General features: G+C 42.2%; 1 protein-coding gene across 5 annotated transcripts in view; it reads right to left on the bottom strand.

Moving 5' to 3' along the window:
* The window catches only part of SGCD (sarcoglycan delta), a 925,354-nt gene that overhangs the window by 341,766 nt on the left and 558,278 nt on the right, over positions 1-25,310 (bottom strand). For all 5 annotated transcript variants that reach the window (XM_054691428.1, XM_054691429.1, XM_054691426.1 and 2 more), the window contains one exon: positions 13,577-13,765. In XM_054691428.1, coding sequence (XP_054547403.1) covers positions 13,577-13,765 — 189 coding nt within the window. The remainder of the gene's footprint in view (positions 1-13,576; positions 13,766-25,310) is intronic.

The following is a 25,310-nucleotide window of genomic DNA, read 5'->3' as shown; positions in this document are numbered from 1 at the left end:
TAATTTGAACTGTCATTCAAATAGACTAAAAAAGCCTAGGTAACATTATGAGAAGTGTGGGTTTAGGAGAACATCTCAAAATCGTATTATTATTTTGGCCTCCATCAAAACAAAAGCAATGCTATTCTCGTATACATTCTTCATTGCATTTTCAAAACATGAAACATGGGTGGCAGAGGTAATAGTTGACTTCCAAGATAAAAGTCATAAATCAAAGAAAAGAGCAATACCTTTAGAATTATACAAATTTATTTAGCATTATCAGGGACTGCTAGAAATGAAGATACCCTAAAACCCAATGTGTAGGGGTCAGCAGAGAAAATGTTACTATTTTCTAGGAATAACTATGCATGCAATTAAGTGAAATTACCTATGCTTGTATAAATTTTATAAACACATCACAGATCTGGATTTTTTACTAATTAGGCTTTAATTTAGTTGCAAAAAGTAAACCATATGAGCTTTTATGAGAAACCCCTGCTCACTCACTGAAAGGAAAGAGGTACAATCATAGCTTTTTGGAACCATCTGGAGAAATAAACAATTTAGGAAAGCTGCAAAAACAGAAATTACAGCCAATTATCCACGACATAAAGCCATATTTTGAGGTTATGCTGTCCCTCATTTTCTCAAGAGTACCCCTTAATTAAATGCAAATAATCAGAAATGACAATTAATAGATTGCTATAATTCCCTGATTAAACATTGAAACCCATTTACAATACTTTAAAGTTGCTGTGGACTCTGAGAAAAATCAACCGGAGTGAATATTCATAAAATTATCTCCAGTGTGTTTGATACTTCAAAATTTTCCATGATGGAGCCATTTCAGAGGCTACTCATGAGGTTAGCAGCCATCATGCCATGACTATGATTTCTAGGGCATTTTGACAATTCATCTTTAGTGACATGTAGGGATACAGCTTTGAATAGACCAGCTACAGGTACAGGGCTTGCAAGGAGGCAGGACATGTACACCACCAAATGGAAGCACAGGAACAGATTCTGAAAAGTCAGAGGACATCTCCTGAATGACACAGTGATTGGGGCAATCATCATTTCACTTTGACGTTGATGGCACAGAGCAGCAGGGATCTGAGTACCTGTGTATTGTTTCTACATTGCCTTTTCCCTAGAGCCTCTTCCTGCAGATTACCTGAATAGCAAGTTCTCCTCACCATTACACAAAGACTACCTATGCCATTCCTTTTCCTCAACAGGACATCAGAATTTGCCTCCCCCAGTATCACATCTTCCCCAAGTCTGTTCACACAGGAACTTTGCACTTGCCTATCCCTCTGCCTGAAATCTTCTCCAGTTCTTTAGATGGCTGTCTCAATTCCATTTTTTGGCTTCCACTAAAATGCAATTCTCCAGAGAGGCCGGAGGAGTGACTTGTGTTAAAAGCAAGCCATGACCATTCATGCATTGTCATGTTTCTTTATTCCCTTCAGAAGATCTTTGCCAACCAATAATTATTTTGCTTAGTTAGTGGTTTGCTTCTTTGGGGGCTGTTTCATCCCTGTTATAATGGAATCAGCAACAATATACTCACATAAAATACTACAGTGACTGAGTCTTATTACAGCCACCTCCTGTTAAATATGCTTTTAAGGCTCTAGTAGTCATTCCTTTAAAAGTGAGCTGATGGCTCTCTGCTGAATTTTAGTAACTGAATCTTCTGCTTTTTGTAAGGTAACCATCCACGTGTTGAAGTTGATGATAATGATAGAAAGCATCTAGTGGGGGCCTGCCAGGCTCTTTCTGCCGCTCTAATTTTCATCACAACTCTGGAGAACAGGTATTAGGAACACCATGACGGCAAAGGAGTAAAACCAGACTCAAATAGTGAAGCCACTTTTCCAGCACCATCAGGCTGAACATCTGCAGAGCTGTAGTGTGACCCAGGCTGGTCTTCTCTGAAGACCCTATAACCCTACTTCCCTCTGCCACTCCAGGTTTTTTACATCAGGAGTTGAAACTCCTGGACAAAGCCACTCTGGACAATAAGAGTAGGCTGGAAAATGAGCTCAGGAGCTGGGCACTCTGGGCTGACAGGATCTGCTCCCATGTAACTAAGTCGGCTGGTTGTAAGGCCTCTTCACCTTTCTAAGACCAACAAGTGAGTTGTCCAATATGAGAGAAGACAATCAAAAAAGTGCATTAGAAAACACAAAAGAACAGAAAATATCTCAATAAGCTGTTTGGGAGGCATTGTATCAACTGAGAATAGTACTATCCTAATGTGTGGTTATTAGGAAGCTTCTAGAAAATGAATGCATCTCAGGGATACTGTAGACCATCCACTTTCCTCAAGCACCTGCAGTTGATTCATTGACCCATCCCAAGAATGCTGTCAGTAGAGGAATGGGGGGCCCTGAGGAAGAGGGACAGTGGCCTTTCTGCCTACAGTGTATTTCAGGAGATGGTAGTAAGGAGTTCTGGATTCAGAGTGGCTTCCTATCTGAGCTCTGTCACTGCATCCCAGGATGAGTGACTCGGTTTCACCTCTATGCCTCCATTTTGTGTCTGGGAAACTGCAACTCAGGTTGTAATTAGAGTATCTGAAACTGCTTATGCGAGTAATACAGCATTTCTTAAGTGGCAACGTACACTCTATGGCATGAAGCTGGAGTAAACCAGTGAGTGGCCAGGAAACTCCAGGGATCATTTTTCTTTATCTCTGGGTTTTAAGGACAGGGTTGGTGTTTTTTTGTTTGTTTGTTTGTTTGTTTTTTATCTTCTTGTGTAGATTTTCAAGAGAGAGGAGCCATGTTACTTAACACTGCAGATTGCAATTTTATACACCAATTGTCAACATTGCCTGTCATTAGACAGCCCAAGTCTGATGGCCAGGTAAGGGACACAAATGTGCTCCGTCTTTACCCTATATCCCAGGCACCCTAGCTCAGTGACTTTCCTGAGTCTGTAAAACACAAATGCTGCCAAGTTATTTGCTATTTTCATTGCTCATTCTCATTTATTCTAACACTGGGGGGTTTGGCTCTAGTGCCTCTTATCATGAGACCTTAAGCAGATCAGACTTAAAGTGAATCTCAGCTGCCCTTCAATCAAAGGGGAAAATTAAATTATCCCTCCCATGCCTCTCCATGGGGATCTCTGCAGAGAATCACATAATGCAGCAGATGTGAATAGGCTTGCTGAGGTGCTTAGGTTTCAACTGACCCCACTATCTACTCACTACTCATCTTTAACAAAAAACACACAGCATCTGTTGCTAGCAAATCAGGTGTTAAGAGATGTTAAGAAGGTCTCCTTTTAATAAAGTCAGCAGACAATTAAAGACTAAACATTTTACCTGGCATAGTTTTACCTACACAAGCCTTCCAATTAGAAGGCTTCACCATGAATAGAATGGTTATGTACCTGCTGAGAAGTTGTTTCCTGTTCTTTAACTCCATATTAATAAAGCAACAAGTAGTCAGACGATGGATGTGTGGCTGATGAAGGCAGAATCATTAATTCATAAAGCCACCGCACCAGGCTTCTTTTAACACAGGTTCCGGCTATGCAGTTAATATGATGCCTTCACTAGGATGAAACAACTTGGGTCATGGAGGCTGAAATTGCACTGAGCTAGTTTTTAAAGTCTGTGCCATGCTGACCTCATTGCCACTGAACACTATGAAAGGCAAGATACGGCTGGTGATGACACATTTATTTTATTTTTGGACAGTTTTTGACCATTTCTAGAGAAAGTTATCGATAAAAACATCAACATCAAGTTAGTCACACCGGGTGTCCTGGACTAGGACTCCTGAGCTAAAGAGGTTGGCAGGCTCCTGTCCTTCAGCTGCTTCCTCCACAAAGGAAGATGACAGCATCCCTCACAGGTCATTCTCAGGAAAGGGGGAGAGAACTCAGGTAGGTGCTGAGCATTTGCTCAGTACAGGTGTGGGGTCTGCAGGCTGACAGCCATGGACATGCGGCCAAGCATTGTGCCTGTACTTGTCCTGTGACTGTCCCATCACCATAGAATAAGTGACTGTAAAACAACAATTTATTCTCTCCCACTCTGGAAGCCAGAATGTGAAATACAGGTGTCAACAGAGCCACATTCCTGGAGGCTCAAAGGGCGAATCTGCTCTCGGCCTCTTGCCTGTTCTGCAGACTGTGGGTTTGCTGGAGGCCAGCTCTCTCCAATCTCTGCCTCTGCAGACACACTGCCTGCTCCACTCCTGTGCGTGTCCAGCTGCCTGAGTCTAAGAAGGACACTAGATTTGCTGGATTTAGGGCCACCCACCCAGACAACCCAGGATAATCTTATCCCAAGAGCCTTAACTTAGATGAGAACAAGTGAGCAATGACTCTGGTTCCAGGGACTAAATTGAGGACCTATATTTTTTATTTGTGGGGAGGGAGTGCTGTTCAACCCATATGTGCTCCCATCCCAAATGCTCTTCTGGAATCTTGCAACCCCATACCCCAGGCAGAGGTGGAGTCTGTGGCCCTCTCCTGGAATCTAGGCTGCCTTCCCATCAAGGTAAAGCAGAAGTGATGCTACATGGCTTCTGAGTCAAGGCCATGGCAATCTCAAGCACTCCCACTTGGTTAGTTTGTGTTTTTATTTATTTATTTTAAATTGAGGGTGTATGCTTTATTTTTTTTTAAGATTTATTTTTTTATACATATGAGAACTGGGGTATAGGTCAGTGGTGCAGGGTGGGACAGTGAGAGGATTCACCAGAGACAGAGTGGGAGCAGAACAGGCAGACTGACTGAAATACATTTGAACTCCATATTAGAAAGTGCCATTCTAGACAATCATTTACAGCACATGTTGTCCCATCTCCCAGCCTGGCATCCTCACTACCGTCTCTCAGACAACCCATCTGACCTGAATTCTCCTCATACTACTGTTTCTCTCTGCAGTCTGAACAGCTGCCCAAGGGCTGATCTTCATGTTCTTGGTGGTCACATGCCCCTTGGCCCTGGAATCGTCTCCTGTGGTGCTGAGCACCCTGGTAAGGCTTAACAGACAGCCCTGCCTGCTGCTTGGCCGCAACTTCCCATCTGAGAGCTGTCCTGAGTTTACAGCCCCGTAACCGAAAGACCTAAGAATTTCATGTGTGAGCAGCTATGTGTGATGTAGAGAGAAATATTTCCAGGGAGATTTTCTGACAGTCTTTATTTTTCTCAATTCTAGGATGCCACAAAAGTGAATTTTTGAGTGCATGAAAACTGTAATATGTGACAAAGGTCACACGTATTATCCAAATAACAGGGTAAAGTTGCACAGTAATTTGTTTATAATTGAACTTAAGTTTCTCATCTCGACCTCTCGAGTGTCTATAATTTGCCGTCTGATAGACTTTACCAGTGTCAGCCCCTGCTTCTCACACTTTCTTTCTCTGTGGAGGCTGGAGCTTTCAATTCTAGAACCCAGCTGAATTTACACACTCCCAGCCTACAATCACATAGCTGTCTGCCTTAAATACCATATGAAGTGCTTTCTCCATCCTTGAAGACTTAATTTAAGAAGTTCTCTAGATTTAACCAATTTTTTTCTTACTTCTTTAAAATATTTGTCCTATGTTAAAATTACACATATGTATTTTGTTTTCAAATAAATGATGAACTATCAAGATGTGTGATCTTCTTTATTATCATCTGGAGGTTTACACAAAGTATAATGTCCTCTGCCACCCATATAGCGTGCTTCAGAAATACCCCAATTATGGTCAATATTTGTGTACTTTTGTAGCATTCCTTTTGTATGTAGCACTTTTCAGCCATTCCATTATCCTGGATGATTTGCATTTCTGCAAAGCCATACCACACAGTAAGCATCAAACCAAACTGAACATTGCAGAGTCCCCATCCAGGACTGCCCATGGAACAGAATGAATTCTTGTTTTTCATGTTCTTCTTAAGAAATGCATGTTTTGGAAATTTGTTGATGAATCTGAACTAATGGCTGAAAAGTGATCTGCAGAATCAAAGCCCTGAGTGATGGACATACCATGTTCTCCAGGTGGAAAGTCCTTCCAGTGTCCACCTGCAGCTGGCATCGACACGTAATTAACAGAGTTAAGTGTAAAGTATAACTAAAGCCAAGAATATAATTTTCTGTCTTTTGCTAAGCAAGTCTGATTATTAACTGGGATGATGTCTCTTGCTTCCTTTTCACATACCATGATTATTCTTCTCATGTAATTAACATGTAGCAGGTAGTTGATTGATACGCTGGAGGGAGTGTCTGTATTAACAATACCTTTTGGTAATCAAATGCAAACACTCATCTCATTTATGATCTGTCTACCTCAATAAATCAACTAATACTTCATCTTAAGAGCCATAAAAAGCTCTATTAACCCATCTTTACATATTTTAATTAGAAGTGACTGCCTATTCATAACTTTCCCCCATTCCATTATTCAATAAATGTTCTAAGTATCTGATATGTGCTCAGGAAAGAGCTGAAATCTGAGGTACTACATGGAATCCTTTCAGTTTACTATCTCGAGCTCAAGGCCTTGCTGGGAAACAGGGAAATAAGTCAACGCAGGGCACAAGGCGCCTGCCCGGCTGCAAGATAGCAGGCTCAGCAACACATGGAAGAGCAATTATCTGCTTAACCTGGAGACTTCAGAGAATAAATCAGAAAAGCTTAAAAGGAGCCGTGTTTATAGAAGAAGAAATGGTAATGCCATTTTTGCCTTTATTCTCACTCCCCTGGGGGAAGTGAGGCCCTGACTCAGCTGTTGCAAGAACAGGACCTTGGGAGCCTGAGGCCATGGCTGACATGGGGTCCACACTAGGTCTGTGGGCATGCATGGACACTGCCATGGCTGCACAAAGTCTATTGGGCCATGTGGTGCCCTTGCCAGGATTTCACCTGGTTAACAAGAGGTGGAGAAGTCGAGGTGGAAGCTGCAGGGGAAAGGTTAAGGGCAGACGCATGTTGAAGTTTTGAGAAAACAGAACGTCTGAGTCAGCAGCACAGTATGGCTAAGAGGGAACCTGGCCAGCAAATGGGAGTGAGTGCTCCGGGGCAAGATTAATGCCTGTGATCCAGGAGCCCTGGGGTCGGGGTTGGGGGGAGGGCATTCCCAGAGTGCCCTTGGTCCCTGACAATGCTCTCAGACCCTGTGGGAGGTCCACCCATATTCCTATGCTCCCATGGGATCCCTCTCCCTGCCTGTGCCTACCACATCCTCATGCCCCTCTACTCGAATTTGACCGAGTCCCAGTTCCTTGAGCCTTCCCTAAACATATGGCATGCCAGCGTCCTGAATTATGGACACATTGGCCATTCTCTCCAGCACTCGCTGATTTTCAATGTGCCCACTTTACAAGTATTGGAATGCCTTCCTCTGACCCTCGGTGGATCTTTATCTTATTTAGGGTAAATAAATCATGTTTTAGACACTGCACTGAACAAATTCAATTTGTCTTCATGAAAAATAGTGCCTGAAAGATGGGCAGCAGAGCGTGTTGATAAACAGTAGGCACTGGAGCTGGGCTCCGGTCACCCCATGCAACTTCACAGCTCAGTGACCTTGTGACCTTGGGTCCTTGGGTGAGGGACTGCATTTCTCCAAACCTCTGCTTCCCCGCCTGTGAAGTGTGTGCCCACCTCCTGGGGTGCTCATGGGGATTGTACAGGAAAATTCTAGGTAAATTCCATATCTGTTTAAAATTAGAGGAAATTCATTTTTAATCACAAATATAGTGGTTTGAATTTTGTAATTTGAAAGAAAAGAAACCAAAGAGAGGAGCTTTCATTTTCATAGTTAAAGATAGCTCTAATTTATGAAGGACCCCCCATATACCTGGTAACCGTGAACTTGACCCATATTTCTTATATGTGGTCTGCACCACAGTGATTAGTGAGTCTCCTTCTCTCTCTCTCTCTCTCTCTCTCTCTCTCTCTCTCTCTCTCTCTCTCTCTCTTTCTCTCTCTCTCTCACAGAGCTGATTGTTCTAGGCAATGGGTAGGGTTACCAAGATGATAAGAACATGGGCCTCCCCTTGTGGCATAGGCGGTTGAGCCCAGCACTGTGAAGCTGTCCACAGCCTCTGCAGCACCTGTTCGATCCCGGATGGTTGGCGAGGGCCCCACATGGTGCGGCAGACCTCTCCTTGCTCTCCCACTGCTCCCCTCAGCAGTGTATTTCAGTCAGTCGCCTGTTCTGCTCCCTGCTCTGCCTCTGGTGAATGCTCTCACCCCCCCCCCACACCTCTGGTCTGTACCCCAGTTTTTGTATGCATAAGTAAATAAATCTTTTAAAAAACAGATGATGAGAACATCATCTTTTGCTCCAGAGCAGCTCCCGAGGGTAGTGGGGTGCTGAGCTGTCTGGCAACCCTGCTCTCCACTTTGCTTCCATCATCTATGCAATGAGCATGTGTGATGGGGTGACACTTAGGCATCCCATTTCATCCAGCAAAGACTGATTTCACACTCATTGGGGTCAGAGATCACGCCACCTATTGATAATTCCCAAGCCTTTGAAGATTTGCTACTTGATTACCACTTGAGCTAAACGACAGTGAGGGTGATCGATACTGCAGCAGTTCTGGAGGTCTTTGAGGGCAGGGTATTTGGATCAGGCTGCTGGAATGTGTGCCGGCAGAAATGGCAGCCTCCACAGAGTGAGATTCCACAAAGTCCAGGCAAACCCCTAAAAAAAAAAACCCTCAGTGCTCAAACAGGGAGATGCCACTCTGACTCGAAGTAGCTCAATGTGTTCATCTCTACAGTGTGACCTAGAAGGTGATGAAGGTCCTGGTCCCCTAAGCCCCCAGGGCCCTGAATCTCACTCGAGGGCATTTGCACTACCCTGCAATATAACACTTTGGCTGGGAGACCAGGCTCCAGATCTTAGACTGCTGGGATACACATGTGTACCCTGACACTTCATAGCTGTGTAACTACAAATCCAGTCACAGAGCCTCTCCCTCCTTGCAGAACTGGCATCATCATAGAACCTACCTGCATCAGGTTAAGGTACAAGATACTAAATAATTCCAATAGCATCATTAGCCTGGTACAACATGAGCCTACAATAATTTATAGCAATGATGGCAAACACACAACACTTTGTTGGTGCCAAGCTCCATGCTAAGTACTTTATATCCATCACCTTATTAACGCCTTACAACAATACTATGAAGTAGGCATTGCTATTACTCCTAAGAAATGGCAGCACAGAGAGATTTAGAAATTTGCCAAAGGTCAACCAGTACATGATGGAAACTGGATTAGTAGCTAGAACATCTGTCTCCAGAATCTGAGCCCTTAACTGCTACACTGCCATGTAGGGACTCATGACTTTCCGTTGCCAACCTGAATCTTCTAAAGACCAGAAGCTGTTCTATATGCAAAACATGAACTAACTCATGAGTGCTTGTACTGACCCATGACACATATATTTATTAAGGGTCTATGCAATGCTTACATTAGCACAAGGGATGAAGCAGGAGGCAGACAGTGGATGACAGCCACAGTGCCAAGAGATATGTGAGAAGGATTCAAGTGCAGTGCCACCAGGGGATTGTTCAAAGTGAACCTCCACTGGGTAGCTCCCGTGGCAGGAAATCTGTGACAGATGATGTAGGGTGGGCAACAAAGATGATGAACCACTTGCCACCTGCAGAGTTCTGGTGAGGAGTCCAGACCAGTGGAGGAAGGAGGGGGAGCAAGTCCAAGATTTGGTGAGGTCTGGGCTCTGAACCCAAATAGCAGCTCCTGTACTTACTAGCTGTGTGTTTTTCATTCTGTCATTCAACTTTTCTGAGCCTTGAGTATGCTATGACTAACATAGAGATTGTCATACTTAATTTATAGAGTTGTTCTGAAAATTAAATCAGAGCTATTTTTGATGTCTAGAGCAGAACACTTAATAAATATTCATTCTCTTGCACAGTGTGTAAGAAAGGGGGATAGGAGGAATTAATGGTGCTAATAGTGCAGGAAAATCACAGAATACACTGTGCTGGCAAAATTGAGGAGAAAAGTATAAACTTGCCTTCTTGCCTAGTAATGAATACCAGAACATTCTGCTAAGAGTAAAGGAGAGAAAAATCATTTTTCTTCTGGTTTCCATCTAGGCCACAGAAAGCTGAGTTGGTTGGTTATCCACATGGCCATAATGGAGGGCTCTTCCAAGGCACATCCTTGAAAATGGTGCCGAAGGGCAAGTATGACGACTCCTGGATATTTGATCTTTGCTGACTTGCCAAGTCCTCAGAAACACTTTCAGATGACATCATCCTCTTGGTTCCCAATTACTTGGAGGGTCTGATTATAGTGTGAGCTTCCCCGAATTCCAAATGATGGAACGATCCAGGTGTACACAATAATCACTCTTTTCTATTGACAACATTTCCAAATGCTTAACTGTTATCTCTCATCTCCCACTGTGTCTTCCTCCTGCAGTCTCAACACTGGCTAGTCCCTCCTCCTTTTTCAAGATCTCCACTGTCAGGAAATTATTATTTGTAAAATAGAATTATAATTCCAGAAGAATGTGTTTTATACTGTGATTGATAGAAATATGCTTTTAACTTGCAAGGAAAGACCAATTTTCTGACACTTCAGCTCTATTTGCCCAAATACATTACTGTTATAAAGTACCAATTATGGCTATTAATGGCTTTATTCTCACCTCAGCAAGTACTTGGTTTGGTGAAGCTTTAAGAACTCTCAGCATTGGCAATCAATTTAGTTAACTACAGGAAATAGCCAATTTCATATAGATTATTACCTTAGTGTCATACTGCTCCCCAAGCTCACATGCAAACAGAGTGTCTTGTCACTCAATGTGCTGCATTTACATATATCTTTCACCACAAACCTTGCCAGAAGAAATACACTGCATAAGACATGTTTGGTTTATAGTTGCTTGTTGATTTTGATTTTTACTTTATTATAATTAGGTTATTTCCTGGTCCCTTATTTAGGTTTTCTAAATTCTTGCTATGAGAGAGACCATCCAGTATTTTTGTTTTTCTTTCTGGCTTATTTCGCTGAGCATGATACTTTCCAGCTCCATCCATGTTGCAGAGACACACTACAGCAGGGAAGGCAGGAGTAGGATCAAAATAAGGGGGGGTGGGAATTTTATGGGGACTATAACCAAGATGAAAATGCATACATTGTGCAAAAATGAAAAATGATGTAAAAATGTATAAAATAAAAAAATAAAAAAAGATATGGATAATACAATACTTATCAAGGTTTGAATTCATAGTGAACCACTCTGACCCACAAATCTTTCAATTTCTATAAATTAACCTTATGCCACATTAGGTAAAATTTTTAAAAAATAGTGCAGATAAGGAATTCAGGGGTTACATAAGTTCCAAAAGGAAAGTAATTAATACAATCTTGCTTCTGGGCTCCCCCATGTAACTTGAGAATGTTGCACCATGATGTCTTCTAGTTCCTCAACTCCTATATCTTACCAGTAGTCATTATGTGTTAATTATGTTTGTTATTTCTTTTTTTTTTTTATAGAGGCATGTTTTATTTATTTATTTGTTTGTTTGTTTGTTTTGTTTATACATGCACTGGGTACAGTCAGAAGCGTGGGAGGGTGAGAGAATTCACCAGAGCCAGAGCGGGGAGCAGAGCAGGCAGAAGGACCGAAGTACACTGCTGAGGGGAGCAGCGGGCGGCAGGAGAGGTCTGCGCGCCATGTGGGGCCCTCCTCCGGTGGCCGGGGAGCAGCCGGGGATCGAACCGGCGCTGCAGAGGCTGCGGGCAGCTTCGCAACCCAGCGCTCAACCGCTGCGCCACCGGGGAGGCCCTGTTAATTATGTTTGAATCTTTATTCTTGATTCTACAGTACAAACTTCAGTCTTCTCCAATTTAATATTGTAATGCAGAATATTTCTATGTTATGAGTTTGTAAAATACAAAATAAAAATATCACATACACATCTATCCACAGATGACAACTGTGGACATTTGCACTTTGGCTCAAATGGGTCAGCACACACTTTTGAGCCCAGTGCACTGAGTTGCTCTGGCTATTCTATTTCATGTTCAGCCAAACAGCACATCCTACCACCTCTTTCTCACCTGCTTAACATACTTCTCTGAATCAAGAAAGTCAGTCTACATTCAAAAAATATTTACTGAGTCAGATTCAGAAACAGAGGCTTAGATGCTCCAAGACTCTAGAACCTATCACTTTAGACCCTGGCCATTCCATGGCAATGGACCTGAATATCTTCCAAACATCATCTGGCACTACACAGAACTTTGCTGAACATTGGAAAGAATATGACCTATTCATCTCAAGGAATAAATGTACAAGATTTAGGGAATGTTTGACAAGACTGTGTCCTTGCTTGAAGCAGCACCTCTAACTCTGAGTCCTAATTAAGTCAAGTACCAGAACCCCAAGTGACAAAGGCACAGAGAGAAAAGGCAGCCCCACCCCTCTCAGTGCACCTAAGAAACACACACACAATTATCTGGAGTGGTAAGTATAATAACAGACACAGAAATTGAGCTACAGGACCATCAAAGGAGTGGGGGCTGGTTTACCAGGCAGAGGAGGAGAAAAACATCCCCAGGAGAAGAAATGGTTGGCGCACACCAGCAAAGCAGTAAATGGAGTGTACTCAGGGTAAAGTACACTATATCATTCAGGAAAGGCAAATGTCCTCTATCAAACTTGGAATTTTCACCTAAAAATCCTTACTGTTAATTGGTTACAGTCCTATTTCTTCATCAAACAAGATTTTGGTTTTTTGCCCATCTAACTACTTGCTTTTGACATCAGAGCAAGAAAGGACCCTCTGCCCAGGGCACTCTGATAACAGTCACCAGGGGTTAAATTAATGCTCACTTAACTTAGGGGTTAAATTACTTATATTGCCAGTATAGAGCAGAATCCATGGGGCAAAATCTCAGAATAACTCCAAAGTCATCTTGCCACACTTTTCTTGAGAATTTCAGCATGTGAAATGTTCAACTGTATCATAACCCAAAGCACAAATAGCAAGGATTTTGACAAAGAAGCAAGTGCTCAAATTCTTAAAAATGCAACATGGCTACCCACTCTCATTTCCATCCTACCCAGGCCACAGCCAAGAAGACTTCACTCTTACAAGTTGAGGCAACTCTGACTTTCAATGCCCCTGAGTAATTGACTCCCACATGGGAAGAGCAGTGATGGGGAGATACTCCCCAAAGCTGAATTTTACTGAGATTCTTCAAACCTCAACCTCCCCACACCTTTCATGGGCACAACTCAAATGGAGAAAACTTAAGATTATGAATGCATACCCTATTTCTTCCTGGAATATTCACTCAAAGTGCTTATAAACTACAAGATGCAGATGCACAGTGATCAGCATTGAGGAAAAGCATCCACGAGACCACCAAGGAGAAGTCTCTGTCCTGAACTAGCCTCTGAGAGCAGAGATGAGACAGACATTGAGCCATGTACATAAACTGAACGGAAATGCCTTTCTGCCAAAACATCAGGTTGTGGTACATTTTGAATCCTCTTTCCCGTGGCTTTCCTACATTCCTTTTGCCCTCTATTATCACTCCCCCAAGGACAGCCAAAGAAACCCGTGTGGCTTTACTTACAATTGTGAAGTTCATGACTTTGAGAATCCAGATGGTCATGGCCAAGTTCACCAGGATTAAAATCATCAGGAGCAGGACGAAGAAATACAGGCATCTTTTCCGCCAGCCGTAAATGCCCACTTTGTATACCTGTGGCCCCTCGGAGCTGGGCATGGTGCTCCGGTGGTGAGTGTACTGTTCCTGAGGCATCTGCAGCAAATGAGGTGAGAGAGACGTGCTCACATTAAACTACTGGGGGTGGGAGGAAAAACAAAAAAGAAAGGGTAGAAAAGCAATGATGCAGAGATCTGACTGCTGCTGTCTGTACCCCTCCACCCTTCTGACAACTCTAAAAGCCCATCTTCTCTGGGCAGAAGTGGTTCCTCTGGACTTGTTTTAGCCACTTCATTTAATGGGATGTTTGAGACATCCCATCCACACACATCAGGGGAGGAAAGGACCCCTGGGGATCCTAGTTCCAAGGGACCCTTAGGATTCAAAAATCTTAGTGATGGAAACACTCAGAGACCCATCCAGGTGCTGGAGGGGGAAGGGATGACTTTAGAATTTGTCTCAGAAAATAATGTAACTCCAGCTGTTCATCTTGGTAGTATAGTAATGCTATTGAGGCCATTTACGTGGGGAGAAATCAGCTCAGCTATTCAGTGGCAACAGTAACAATTCTGATTGTCCTTCTATTTCAGAGTGCAAATGAGACTTGATGGACATACAATGCACACACACCATTATTTAGGAGCTACTGGAGGGCAGAGAAGTTTCAAATACATAGAGGAGTTTAGGGTGCATTTGTAGAGACGGCCTACATCACTGCCATGCAACCACGTAAAGTGGTTCCTGAAGTCTGACAGGAGGAAGTGGGTGAGCAAGTGTGTACAGATGATCACAGCAGGAAGCTTATCAGCCAAACATAAGACAGTGGGCCCATCTGTTATTAATAATCCTGCACAGAAAGGGAAAACTCGATCTGCTGAGTATGGTCCTTTTTCTAGTTAAAATGAAACACATTGAAATGAAAAAAAAAAAAAAAAAAAAAACATGTAAGAAGAAAGGCAATCTCTAATCTGTGTTTCTCCTTGGTACTTCCCAGACATGCAGTCTGGGGGATGAAGGTGAAGTTTCATGGAAGAGTGTTGGCAATACAGTAACAGCAACAGACATTTTTTTTAAATTTAATAAAGTAAGATGTTTTGACTGCATCTAAGACATTGCCTTCCCTCTTTTTTGCCTCTTTAATGCATGCTCATGGTTTTAGTACTGTATCATATATATACATATACATATATGCACACATATATATTTATATATATACATATATATACACACACACACACACACACACAGATACACAAACACACACACATACATAGTTTATTGGGATAACATTGGCTTGCAACACTGTATATGATTCAGACAAAAAGGCTCACACATCTTCACTGTTACCACACCCACCACTAAGTTGCAAGCACTTAGTGCCTTTTCAATGTGTCTTCATATTGGGCCACATAGTAGTTCCAACTAACAGGAAGTTGAATTGGGGGCTCCTATAATTTGGCTGGAGAGAGAGAATTTTACATGGTTTGTAGGCACTTTCCTGCCTTACGTAACTGCTAGCTCTCAGGATGCAGGGATGTTTTCCAGAAATTCTACGACCTTGTTGCCAACTCACTGAGCATGGTGTCATGAAGACATAGACCCAAGGCCACAATGAAATGCAGATGTGCACTAGGATGGCCGGCTCCAGAAATACGTGGGGTGCAGAGGAGCCAGAAGCAAGTTGGAAATTTTGCTCTAATCATCAGATGTGTTAAATTTCAGGTATAGCATTCAATACTCATTGACACCCAGTCAAAACAGAAATTCTCTCCTGTCAACAATCAGCTCACTTCCACACATACGCTTGTAAAGCACCACCTCATTTTCCTTTGTTTATGGAACCATAGAAAACAGAATTAATTAGAATTCTGGTGTTTGCAGGGGGTGTTCCCAGGTGTCTATATTCTGTCTGTAAAGTTGTGTGCTTTTCACATTGCACCCATCAATAACAAAAGACTAAGTTCTATTGAAATTTCCAGAAAAGGCAAGTATTGCACTAATGTCTGTACTGAAAGTGGTGGTCCTGATACGATCCCACAAAGAGACACTCGGGATATGCAACCAAAAAAAGTGTACAACAAGTATGTCAGACAGCTCATTATTCACACTATTTTTCTGGACTTTATGCTAGGTCATCTTTTAAAAATGGATCATTTTCTTTCTTATTCTAAATACACTCATGTACTTAAGTTGAAGCTTTTATTTTTAGTTGGTTTTCTTAAAACAGCGCCTACCCAAAACTGTTTACAATTTAAGCCTCACAAACCCTCTGGTCTCTCCCATAAAAGACCCTGCCTAGCCCGGAGACCTCATGAAACAAGAAACAGATGCCTCAGCCTAGCTGAGTTCAGTGAAAGACACACATACCCATGCCCCCAGCGATCATGTTCAGACCTGTGCACATGCAAGGCCACTCTGAAGCTAAGTACAGATCCTTCCGTCTCCCACCAGCAGACTGTAACTCAGGAAGTCAGAGGTGCAGCCAAGGAATCTATATTTCTAACAAGCATCAACATCGATTCTGATCCTGATGGCCCTAGGATCAGGATTTGACAGTGTGAATTTAGAGAAAAATACTGCACCTGGGGCCAGGGTTTGCCTCCACTTGTGTTGTTTTGCACCCAAGCACCCACCTTCCTTCCAGCCTCTAAGTACATGCTCCACTGTCCTTCATATTCTTGCTCCATCCCCACCCTGGAATTTCATTCCTACCCATTTCTTTCAGCAGTATGTTGACTATCATGCTCTTTGCTACCTTGGGGGTCCTGGTCTTTTCTCCTAGGAAAGACCATCTTGGCTTCCCTGTATTAAGCCCACTTTTGTTGCCTAACATTGCTCTCATGGATGCTTAGTGTTCCCAGATCCTGGACAAGCCCTAGAATTTTCTGTTCTCAGAGGTCTACTACAATGGTCCATTCAAAACTCACTTGTGACATCCCTCATGAAATTTCAGTGTACTACTCTCAACACCCTTGGATCTTCTGTAGCCTGGACACTGCTAACGACCCCCTCTGTCCTGTGAACTGATTCTTCCCACTGATCACCAATTGGCAGGCCCGGAATTCTTCTATTATCTTTGATTATTCTTATAACTTTCCAGACTCCCCTCTTTGCTTCTTCCTCCCAAGGTCACAGACTGAGTTAGAGTTATCTCTCTTTCATCTGAGAGACATCATTTAATGGTATACCTTCTTTTATTCTTCTAGGAAGATGAAGCCCAATTGGCCACCCTAACTCAATATGCACCCCAATTTTGACCTATCTGAACGTCTTTCATCTATGTACTCACTCACCAGATAATTACTGAGTGCTGGTCCAATTCCATACACTGCATCTGGGTCTCAGGGAACCTTATGTACTGAGAACACCTAGCCTTCATACAGATCACAGCTGCGGGAGGGGGTGAACAGGAAACACACAAGGAAGCAAGATCAACAGGGACATGCCTACACTCACTGTCTGTGGTCATTGTGAGATGGGCATCTCAGAGAACATTTTATATTCACTTACTAACAGAAACTCTCTGAGGATGTAGACTTAAGGATAAGAAAAAGACAAGATGAAGGTGGAGGTGGGAGGAAATGCATCCTAGGCAGAGGACAGAAAGCAAAGGAAAGGCTGCAGTGTGAGTGGGATTGTGTAACCCACAGCAACTGGTGAAGTGAGATGGGCAGTGAAGGTAGAGACAGCTGCAGGAGTCAGATGATGTGAGGCCTTGTAGACCAGTGAGAGGTTCAAATGTTACTGAAAAGTCAGCAAAAACCCAAGGCAGAACTTAAAACTAGAGAGTGACAAACTGGTTTGTAAATTATAACAGAGGCTAGATCACAAGCGTTTCAGAGTAGGTATTAGTCATTTGACTAATAATTTCACCCCCTCTCCATCAATGATGGATGGAATCATTCAAAGGTTGAATAATTTAATACCATTTAATTTAATGCCATGGAGCACACCCAGCATAACAGGCCCCTTAGGAGGCTGACTTGCATGTCTGGGGTGGCCTGGCCATGTCAGGGTTAAAAAGGAATCCCTTTACCTAAATACTCGCTCTTCCTGCAAATCACTTAGCACTAGTACTTTCCATCGGTCTCTGGGAACTTCACTTTGCTAGTGATCATATTTTATTACATATGCCATCTCTCAGGATATATCCCCAACCCTTGCAAGTATTTAAAACTTCTTTGAACTTCAGTAGCACTGCAAAATGGGGTGTGAATGTATCATTGTGATTCTGTGTAACATGTTTTATAAAGGCATTCATTGTTCAAAGAATGAAAAAAATCAAGGCCAAGTGCAGGAGCAGTTCAGATGTGCCAGTAACAAATAAACAGCTCTCAAATCAGAAGCAAAGCGATGAAAAGGACACAGCTTTTCTCCTCTCAAAGGCACATGCAATTACACGGATGTTAAGTAGGTTTAAACCCAAAGTCTTAACTCTGTCCCTTTATGAGACCATTTTAAGTAATCACCTGTTTATAAACAAATCTAGTTGACTAAAGAGAATCTGCTTCTTGCACACCAAATGCAGTAGGAGGTTTTATTATATTCATTCCCTGGAAAATAAAATTCTATTGCATTTAGTCAAAGCAATGCTGTACTAAAATAACTACCCGTATTCACAGGATAATTAAATAGTGGTCAAATAGATGTAAAGTTTCCAAAGAAGGTTGTTCTGGAAGGAAAGAGATGCTACCAACACCTGGTCTTGACAGCTATAACCTCACAATCTCACACATGCAAATGTGCGGACCTTGGATTATGTAACAGTACAGAATCAAGGCCTGATTCTCATTTGATGTGCCCATCTTAAGGAGAAAACTCATTTTTATGAATGCCTTGTGAAAGACCTCCTCCAAAGCTGCTGTCCATTTCAGATGAGCTGCTACCACGCCTTCTCTGTAGAATTCTGATACCCATGTCACTTTGCAGTGACATCTGCTAGAGGTGCCACAGGAGGGAGAATGTGTACAGGTCCCAGAACTCACAAAGGTCCCTAAGCCTGGCCCAGGCGAGGTGGTCCCAGCCTGGTACCTGGGGCTTCTCTAGTAAAGGAAACTGCATTAAAGGTTCAAGTCTCCCCGACTCTCTGCTTCAAAGCGACACATCTACTTCACTGATGAGACTTTGACATCTTAACCCAGAAACTGGCCTGGTCATGTCTAGGGGTCACAGCTTTCACGACATGCTGACTTCCCTTGCTGGACTGGCCAGTATCAGGTAGCTCCTATGAAATCTTACATCTCCCCTGGTAACCAGAAAATCTGTAAAGGTCTGGACTAGACTCAAACTTAGGCCCGATTTTCCTTCCATCACACCCGGAAGGGGGTAAAGATTTGGCTGCTCCTGAATACAGTGAGAGACATTTTAAAGCCCTGCATTGCATCGCTTGATTCGAGAATGAAAGGTCTTTGGGCAGAAATACAGAGTTGGCACACTTGGAGAGGGTGGACACATGTCATACCTAATATTGCTGGCTTTTATGCATGTCTCTTGGGCTTTTGGGGGGACAGGTTCTCCTTTAGGAGAAGAACAAATGTTCCCACTCTCCACCCAATAAAAGAGATATCTTTCATTATCCATCTGCTGTGCAAGAATACATTAGATTTTAAGGGATGATTAAAAAAATAACAAAACAAAACATCAATGTCACCATGTTTCTTGATTTTTATTTCTGGTCTGTAAAATTTTATAGGCCATGATCTCCCCAGTTGATAGGAGGACTGAGAACAAGGAGACATTGACGGCATTTCACTAATGCTTGCTGGAGCCCTTTACCCACCAGGCTGCATAATATCATCCTCCATAAGGGAATTTATGGGAGGGTTGATGAGTGCAATTCTCTGTAGTTACATACTCTGTGGAAAACAAATGTGGTAAATCTCACACCTGACCTTCAGGGAAATAAATCCCCAATCCCAACCTACTTTTGCAATATTAAAAAACTGTTTTTGAATAACTACTATGTGCCAGTTCCCACAGTAGGTCCTAGAGACATATAGGTGTTCAGAAGGATGGAATGGACCCTATTTTCTACTTTCATCAAGCTTGTGTTTTAATGGGAGCGATGACTGGTAAACAAGAAAAACAGATAAACCAAGAACACAAAAGTTAGGCCCTAGGAAGGAAAGAATATTTCCAAGTTAGAGATTAGAGGTGACTCAGTCTAGGGACAGAAGGCCATACTGGCAAAGTGGTGATTGAGACTTGGAGGTGAAACACATTGGCCAACAGAGGACACCACAAACATTTCAGCCTAAAAGTCTAATCAAGTAAAGCAGAATGACAGCAGGGTCGACGCTGAGTGAGCAGGGAGTAGAACAGAGGGGTGAGTTCGTGGGGACCCGTTGCACCACATTTCATAGGTCAGAGTAAACAGTAGGGAATTAAAATGCCAGAAGAACAACTTATTTACATAAGTGTGTTATTTTTACTTACACAGGTTTTATTTTATTTTTATTTACTAATAAAAATAAGTTTTATTTATATAACTCATAACTAAATAATATTCTTATTTAGAATTAAGACAAGTGATACACATCAAGTGAATGAGGGATTGTTGATAATAATGAAGGCATGTTTAAATTTCTAGTACATTTCAAAATCAACATGAATTACGTCAACTGTTTACAGCTGTAACCAGATTATCTCAATAGCGGGCACAAGTTCCCTCACAGGCCCAGTTTCTAGAGCTTGTTGTGGAGTCATTTTGGCATATCCTGGGGCATCGTTTTCCATTAGACATATTAATTTTGAGATCTCTGATTCAAAACTATTTGCTTTCAAGTGCTGTTTTCACTCAACCATGCATACAAGGCATTACTCCTGGATGGCTACTGCATGGCACAATCTAGGCAATTGCAAAAAGCTTCTGACTTCTAGTTTTGATATAGCAATCAACACTTTTTGCTTGCAAAATTCACCTAGAAAAGTATGCCTGTTTATATGAAATGATCCAGGAACAACCTCTTCCATTGAACCAAATATTTGGACTAATTTAAGAGATATTCCATATTTTTACTTTCTAAGAATTAGAATATGTAATGGTTGAATAGTTTTTTACTAGGAAAGAAACAGATCAGTTCATATGCTTAGAAGAACCAAAGAATAAACAGTTAAGAAAAATCACTTTTTGCTTTATAATTCAGCCTCCCTCAGCAGAGCAACTCTTAACCAGCCTTTTTCATACAGAAATGTTTAATATAACCACAAGCTTTATTCAATAGATGCATTCAGTACGTATGTGTGTTGAGATTTTTCTATTCTATACAAGCAGTATATTTTACACATCGTTCTAACTGGGTTCACTTAATAGCATAGCTTAGTGATAATCCCATAAAAATATAAAAAATCAATTTTTTAAACAGTTTTAAATTGTAAGGCTATGAGAAATCTAACTTAAGAAGTTCCTTAGTGAACATCAAGGTAGTTTCCAATACTTTTCTGCTGCCAGAGCTTAAACGCATACATACATGCTGGGGGTGACCATGTGGTGGAATGAGGCATTCAGAGAGTCCCTGCCTCCTGGATGTTACATTTTAATGGAGGAAATAATAAACAGACAAACATACAACTTCTTCTTAAAGATTTACTTCATGAATACAAGAACTGGGGTGAGAGGATTCACCAGAGAAGGAGCGGGGAACAGAATAGGCAGACTGACTGAAATACACTGCTGAGGGGAGAGCAGGCAAGACAGGAGAGGTCTGCTGTGCCATGGGGGTAACTCCCTGGCTTCAGATCGAACTCATGCTGCAGAGGCTGTGGGTAACTTCACAGCACTGTGCTTAACCTGTTGTGCCACCACAGAGGCCCACAACTTTTTAAATCTATTCTTGGGAATAAGTTTTATGAAGAAGTAGAACTAGAGAAGGACTGAGCTAGGATGGCTCCTGTCCCTGGATACTGCACAGCTTGAGAAAGCCTCTCTGAAGTTGGGAAGCAACGAGGGAAACACAAACACAGAGAGTAAAGCAGGAGGACACCTGGGCAGTATGCCAGCCAGAGGGACAGACGCAGCAAGCACAAAGGCCTTGAGGTAGAGGCCTCGGTCTCATGTGAAGGATAGCAGCTTGAACACAGACGGTGGGAGAGTGCTTGGACTTAACCTGAACTTAAACTTAATCTGGAGCACAGCCAGAACCCTGTGGGGTCTAAGAAGCCACAGTCTCATTCCAGAATGACAATGACTGTGACAGTAACTATGAGACAACTGAGGCACATGTGGGAGACAATCAGATTTCCTCCTCAGAATGTCTCCAGCTGTTCTCTAAGGAGCAGATCACAGGAGAGTGGAGAAACCATGAGAACTGACAATGGCTCAGGCCAGGTAAAAAGGTAATGAGTTGCTGTATGTGGAGTCGATTGGAAGGCAGAGCTAAGACAATGCACTATTGACTGAGATATAGGGTGTGTGCAAGGAGAATGTCAAGTGTGCAGCTGGGTAGAGTATGTGCATTTATCAGGAAAGGGCTATGGGGGAGGGGAGTAGTAGGCACGTGGGTGTGAGGAGGAGAAACAGAGCTCTGTGTCGCTCAGTGGATCTTGAAGCGTATGTAAGAACCCATGGGGGTGGTGTCACAAAGGCACTATGGCATGAGACTGGAATCCAGGGGGCTGAGATAAGGTAAGAAGGGACATGTGAAAATCTCTAGCAGATGAGCTTGATTTAAAGTCATAGGAATGAAACATACATGTTGACTTATGTTTCCATGTGCTTCTCAAAGTGGCCAATGAATCCGAACTGCTAGGTCAAGTGTGTGTGTGTGTGTGTGTGTGTGTGTGTGTGTGTGCAAATGCTGTGTTTTGTAGACATGGTCAACCTTCTCCAAAGTGTAACTCACCTCATATATAAGTTAAAATATTTATATCTGGAGAATGAGAAGATGTTTCAGTACAATCATGAACACTGATTCTGATCGTTCTAGAGAATTAGGTGTGTGAGATGCAAGGCAAGGTAGTTTTGGGCATAAATGTATTTGTGAAACACACATATACATGCTTATTCTGAGCATTACCAGACATAAGGACTCCTATGTGCCAGCCAACACTTGGCCAATCAATATTATTAAACTGTCCCATAAATGAAGGCACTGTGCTCTGGAGGAATAAGGAAATGTTCCTAAAGCCTGCTAACCAGAGTCTGTGAAGCTCTGGACTGGAGTCAAACTCAGGCCCAATTTTCTTTCTATCACAGCCAGAAGGGGGCAAAGACTTGGTTGCCCCTGACAACAATACAAGGAATTTGAATGGCCTCTGCAGACACTGAGTGTGGAGTGCCTTTACAGGGGTACACACCTGCCTCCGCCCATCAAGTCTGTGCTTCCCCTCAGGTCCTCTCCCTGTCCTCTACTACCCCAGGCATTTAGGGAAAATGTACATCAATGAAAAAGTACACAAACAGCAGCATTAAAAACAAAGTACAGAAAAAAAAAAGAAAAATGCCAGATGGTCTCACTCATAGCAGGAATTTAGAAAACCTAAATAAGGGACCAGGAAAAAGACTAATTACAATAAAGAAAAAATAAAATCAACAAGCAACTATAAACCAGAGACACACTATTGGGAGGGGGACAGTAGGGGTTAGGGTCAAAATAAGGGAGTGCAATTGTATGGGGAATATAACCAAAATGAAAATGCATACATTGTGTAAAAATGAAAAATGATGTAAGAATTATATAAAATAAAATATATTAAACATTAAAAAAACAAAAACAAAGTATACTTACAGGGCGCGAGTGCCATGGGGAAAAGGACAACAACAACAAAAAGGACAGGCAAAGGGGTGGGGAGCAGAGCAAAGACTTGAAGGAAACTTGAGAGTCACTGAAGCTGCGCAAAAAGCCAGATATCATTCTAAATATGGACCTTGATGTTGCAAGTTGAGGACCAGAAAAGAATGTGTGAATTGAACAGCTTGGAACAGGAGAAATGATTTCAAGCACCCAACTACAGATTTCACAGTGTCATTTTCACATGGAAAGGGCCCTGTGTCTCCCCATTATGGCCTCAGCAATGGCCACCTCTCTTTATAGGAGTAGCAGGTCCTTTTCAGGAGCCTGCCCCCTTGTGCTGCCTGAGGCTGGTGCTTTGTCTTTTCCCAAGAATGATTCTGGCCAGAGCCAGATAATGATGATCACAGTTGAGTCACATGGGACTTGAGGAGTAGGGTGTGTGACACAATAATTAAGAACTTGACTCTAACACTTCAGACCAGAGAATGAGATGCAGAGCTTGAAGGGACTGTGGACAACATAAGGTTCAAATCATTACTTAACAGATAAGAAAACCAGGGCCTGGAAGCTGAAGTGTTTCATCAAGGTCAGAGAGTTAGAGACAAAACCAAAGGCAGCTAAAGGGACACTGGTATGTTTCCTGTAAATTCCAGGCCGCAGTCTTTTCTTTCAACTTGCTTTACATTACTTTCATCAGCCACCAGGCATTTACCATTTGCACAAACCTAAAGCAAATCATAATAAAATACAAGTTTCCTAACACCAAGAAAACTTACAAAATGGGTGACAAATAACATGTGTAAGATTCCTATGTGCCAGACCCTGCTATATATGCTTTACCCCAGGGATGTTGACTGTTATCACTTCTGCTAAACTTAGTATTAGAGATTTTAGCTAGAACAACCAGACAACAAGAAACAAAAGAATTCAGGATAGAAAAGAACAGGTAAAACTATCATTATTTGCAGATGATATGATATAGAAAACCAAAAAGCTATTAAAAACAACCAATGAGGGTGGTGCCGGGGCTAAGGTCTCAACTATCAAGCTATTGCCAGCCACTGAGACTTGAGTTCGATCTCCAGCCAGGGAGGTGACCCTCATGACATAGCAGTCATGTCTCCTGTCTCGCCTGCTGCTCCTCCCAGCAGTGTATTTCAGTAGATCTGCCTGTTCTGCTCCCCACTCTGTCTCTGGTCAATCCTCTCACCCCCAACACAGACTCTGGCCTACACCCAGTTCTTGTATGCATAAATAAAAATATTTTTTATATAAAAGAAAAAAATAACAAATGAATATAGCAAAGTGGCAGGTTACAAAAATCAACATACAAAAATCTGCTACTTTTTATATATGAATAATGAAGAAGACAAAGAAATTTAAGAAAATAACTCCACTCATAATTGCATAAAAAGTCAAGGAAGTGAAGCACTTACACATTGAAAACTATAAGACATTACTGAAGAGCATGATGATGTAAGGAGAAGGAAAGGCATCCCATGGTCATGGATGGGCTGAAACAATGTAGTCAAACAACTGTCCTCCAAACATGATGTATGAAGTCAATGAAATCCCCATTAAAATACCAATGATATTCTTTAAACAGGGGTTTTCCCGGTGGCACAGTGTGTTGAGCGATGTGCTGTGAAGCTGTCCGCAGCCTCTACAGTGTGGGTTTTATTCCAGGCCAGCCAGGGAGAAATCCACATGGCATGGCAGACTTCTTCCGCCTCGCCCACTGCTCCCCTCAGCAGTGTATTTGGTCCATCTGCCTATTCTGCTCCCCACTCTCTCCAGTGAATTCTCTCACCCGCCCATGCCGCTGACCTGTACCCCAGTTCTTGTATAAATAAATCTTTTTTATTTTTTTATAAATCCTTTTTAAAAACACATTCTTTAAAGAAAGAGAA

The sequence above is a fragment of the Talpa occidentalis genome, unplaced genomic scaffold, assembly GCF_014898055.3.
Source record: "Talpa occidentalis isolate TD23 unplaced genomic scaffold, MPIMG_talOcc4v2.1 talOcc4.9, whole genome shotgun sequence".
Classification (NCBI taxonomy): Eukaryota; Metazoa; Chordata; class Mammalia; order Eulipotyphla; family Talpidae; genus Talpa; species Talpa occidentalis.
Note: the sequence above shows the minus strand (reverse complement) of the source record. Positions and strands in the feature narration are given on the sequence as shown.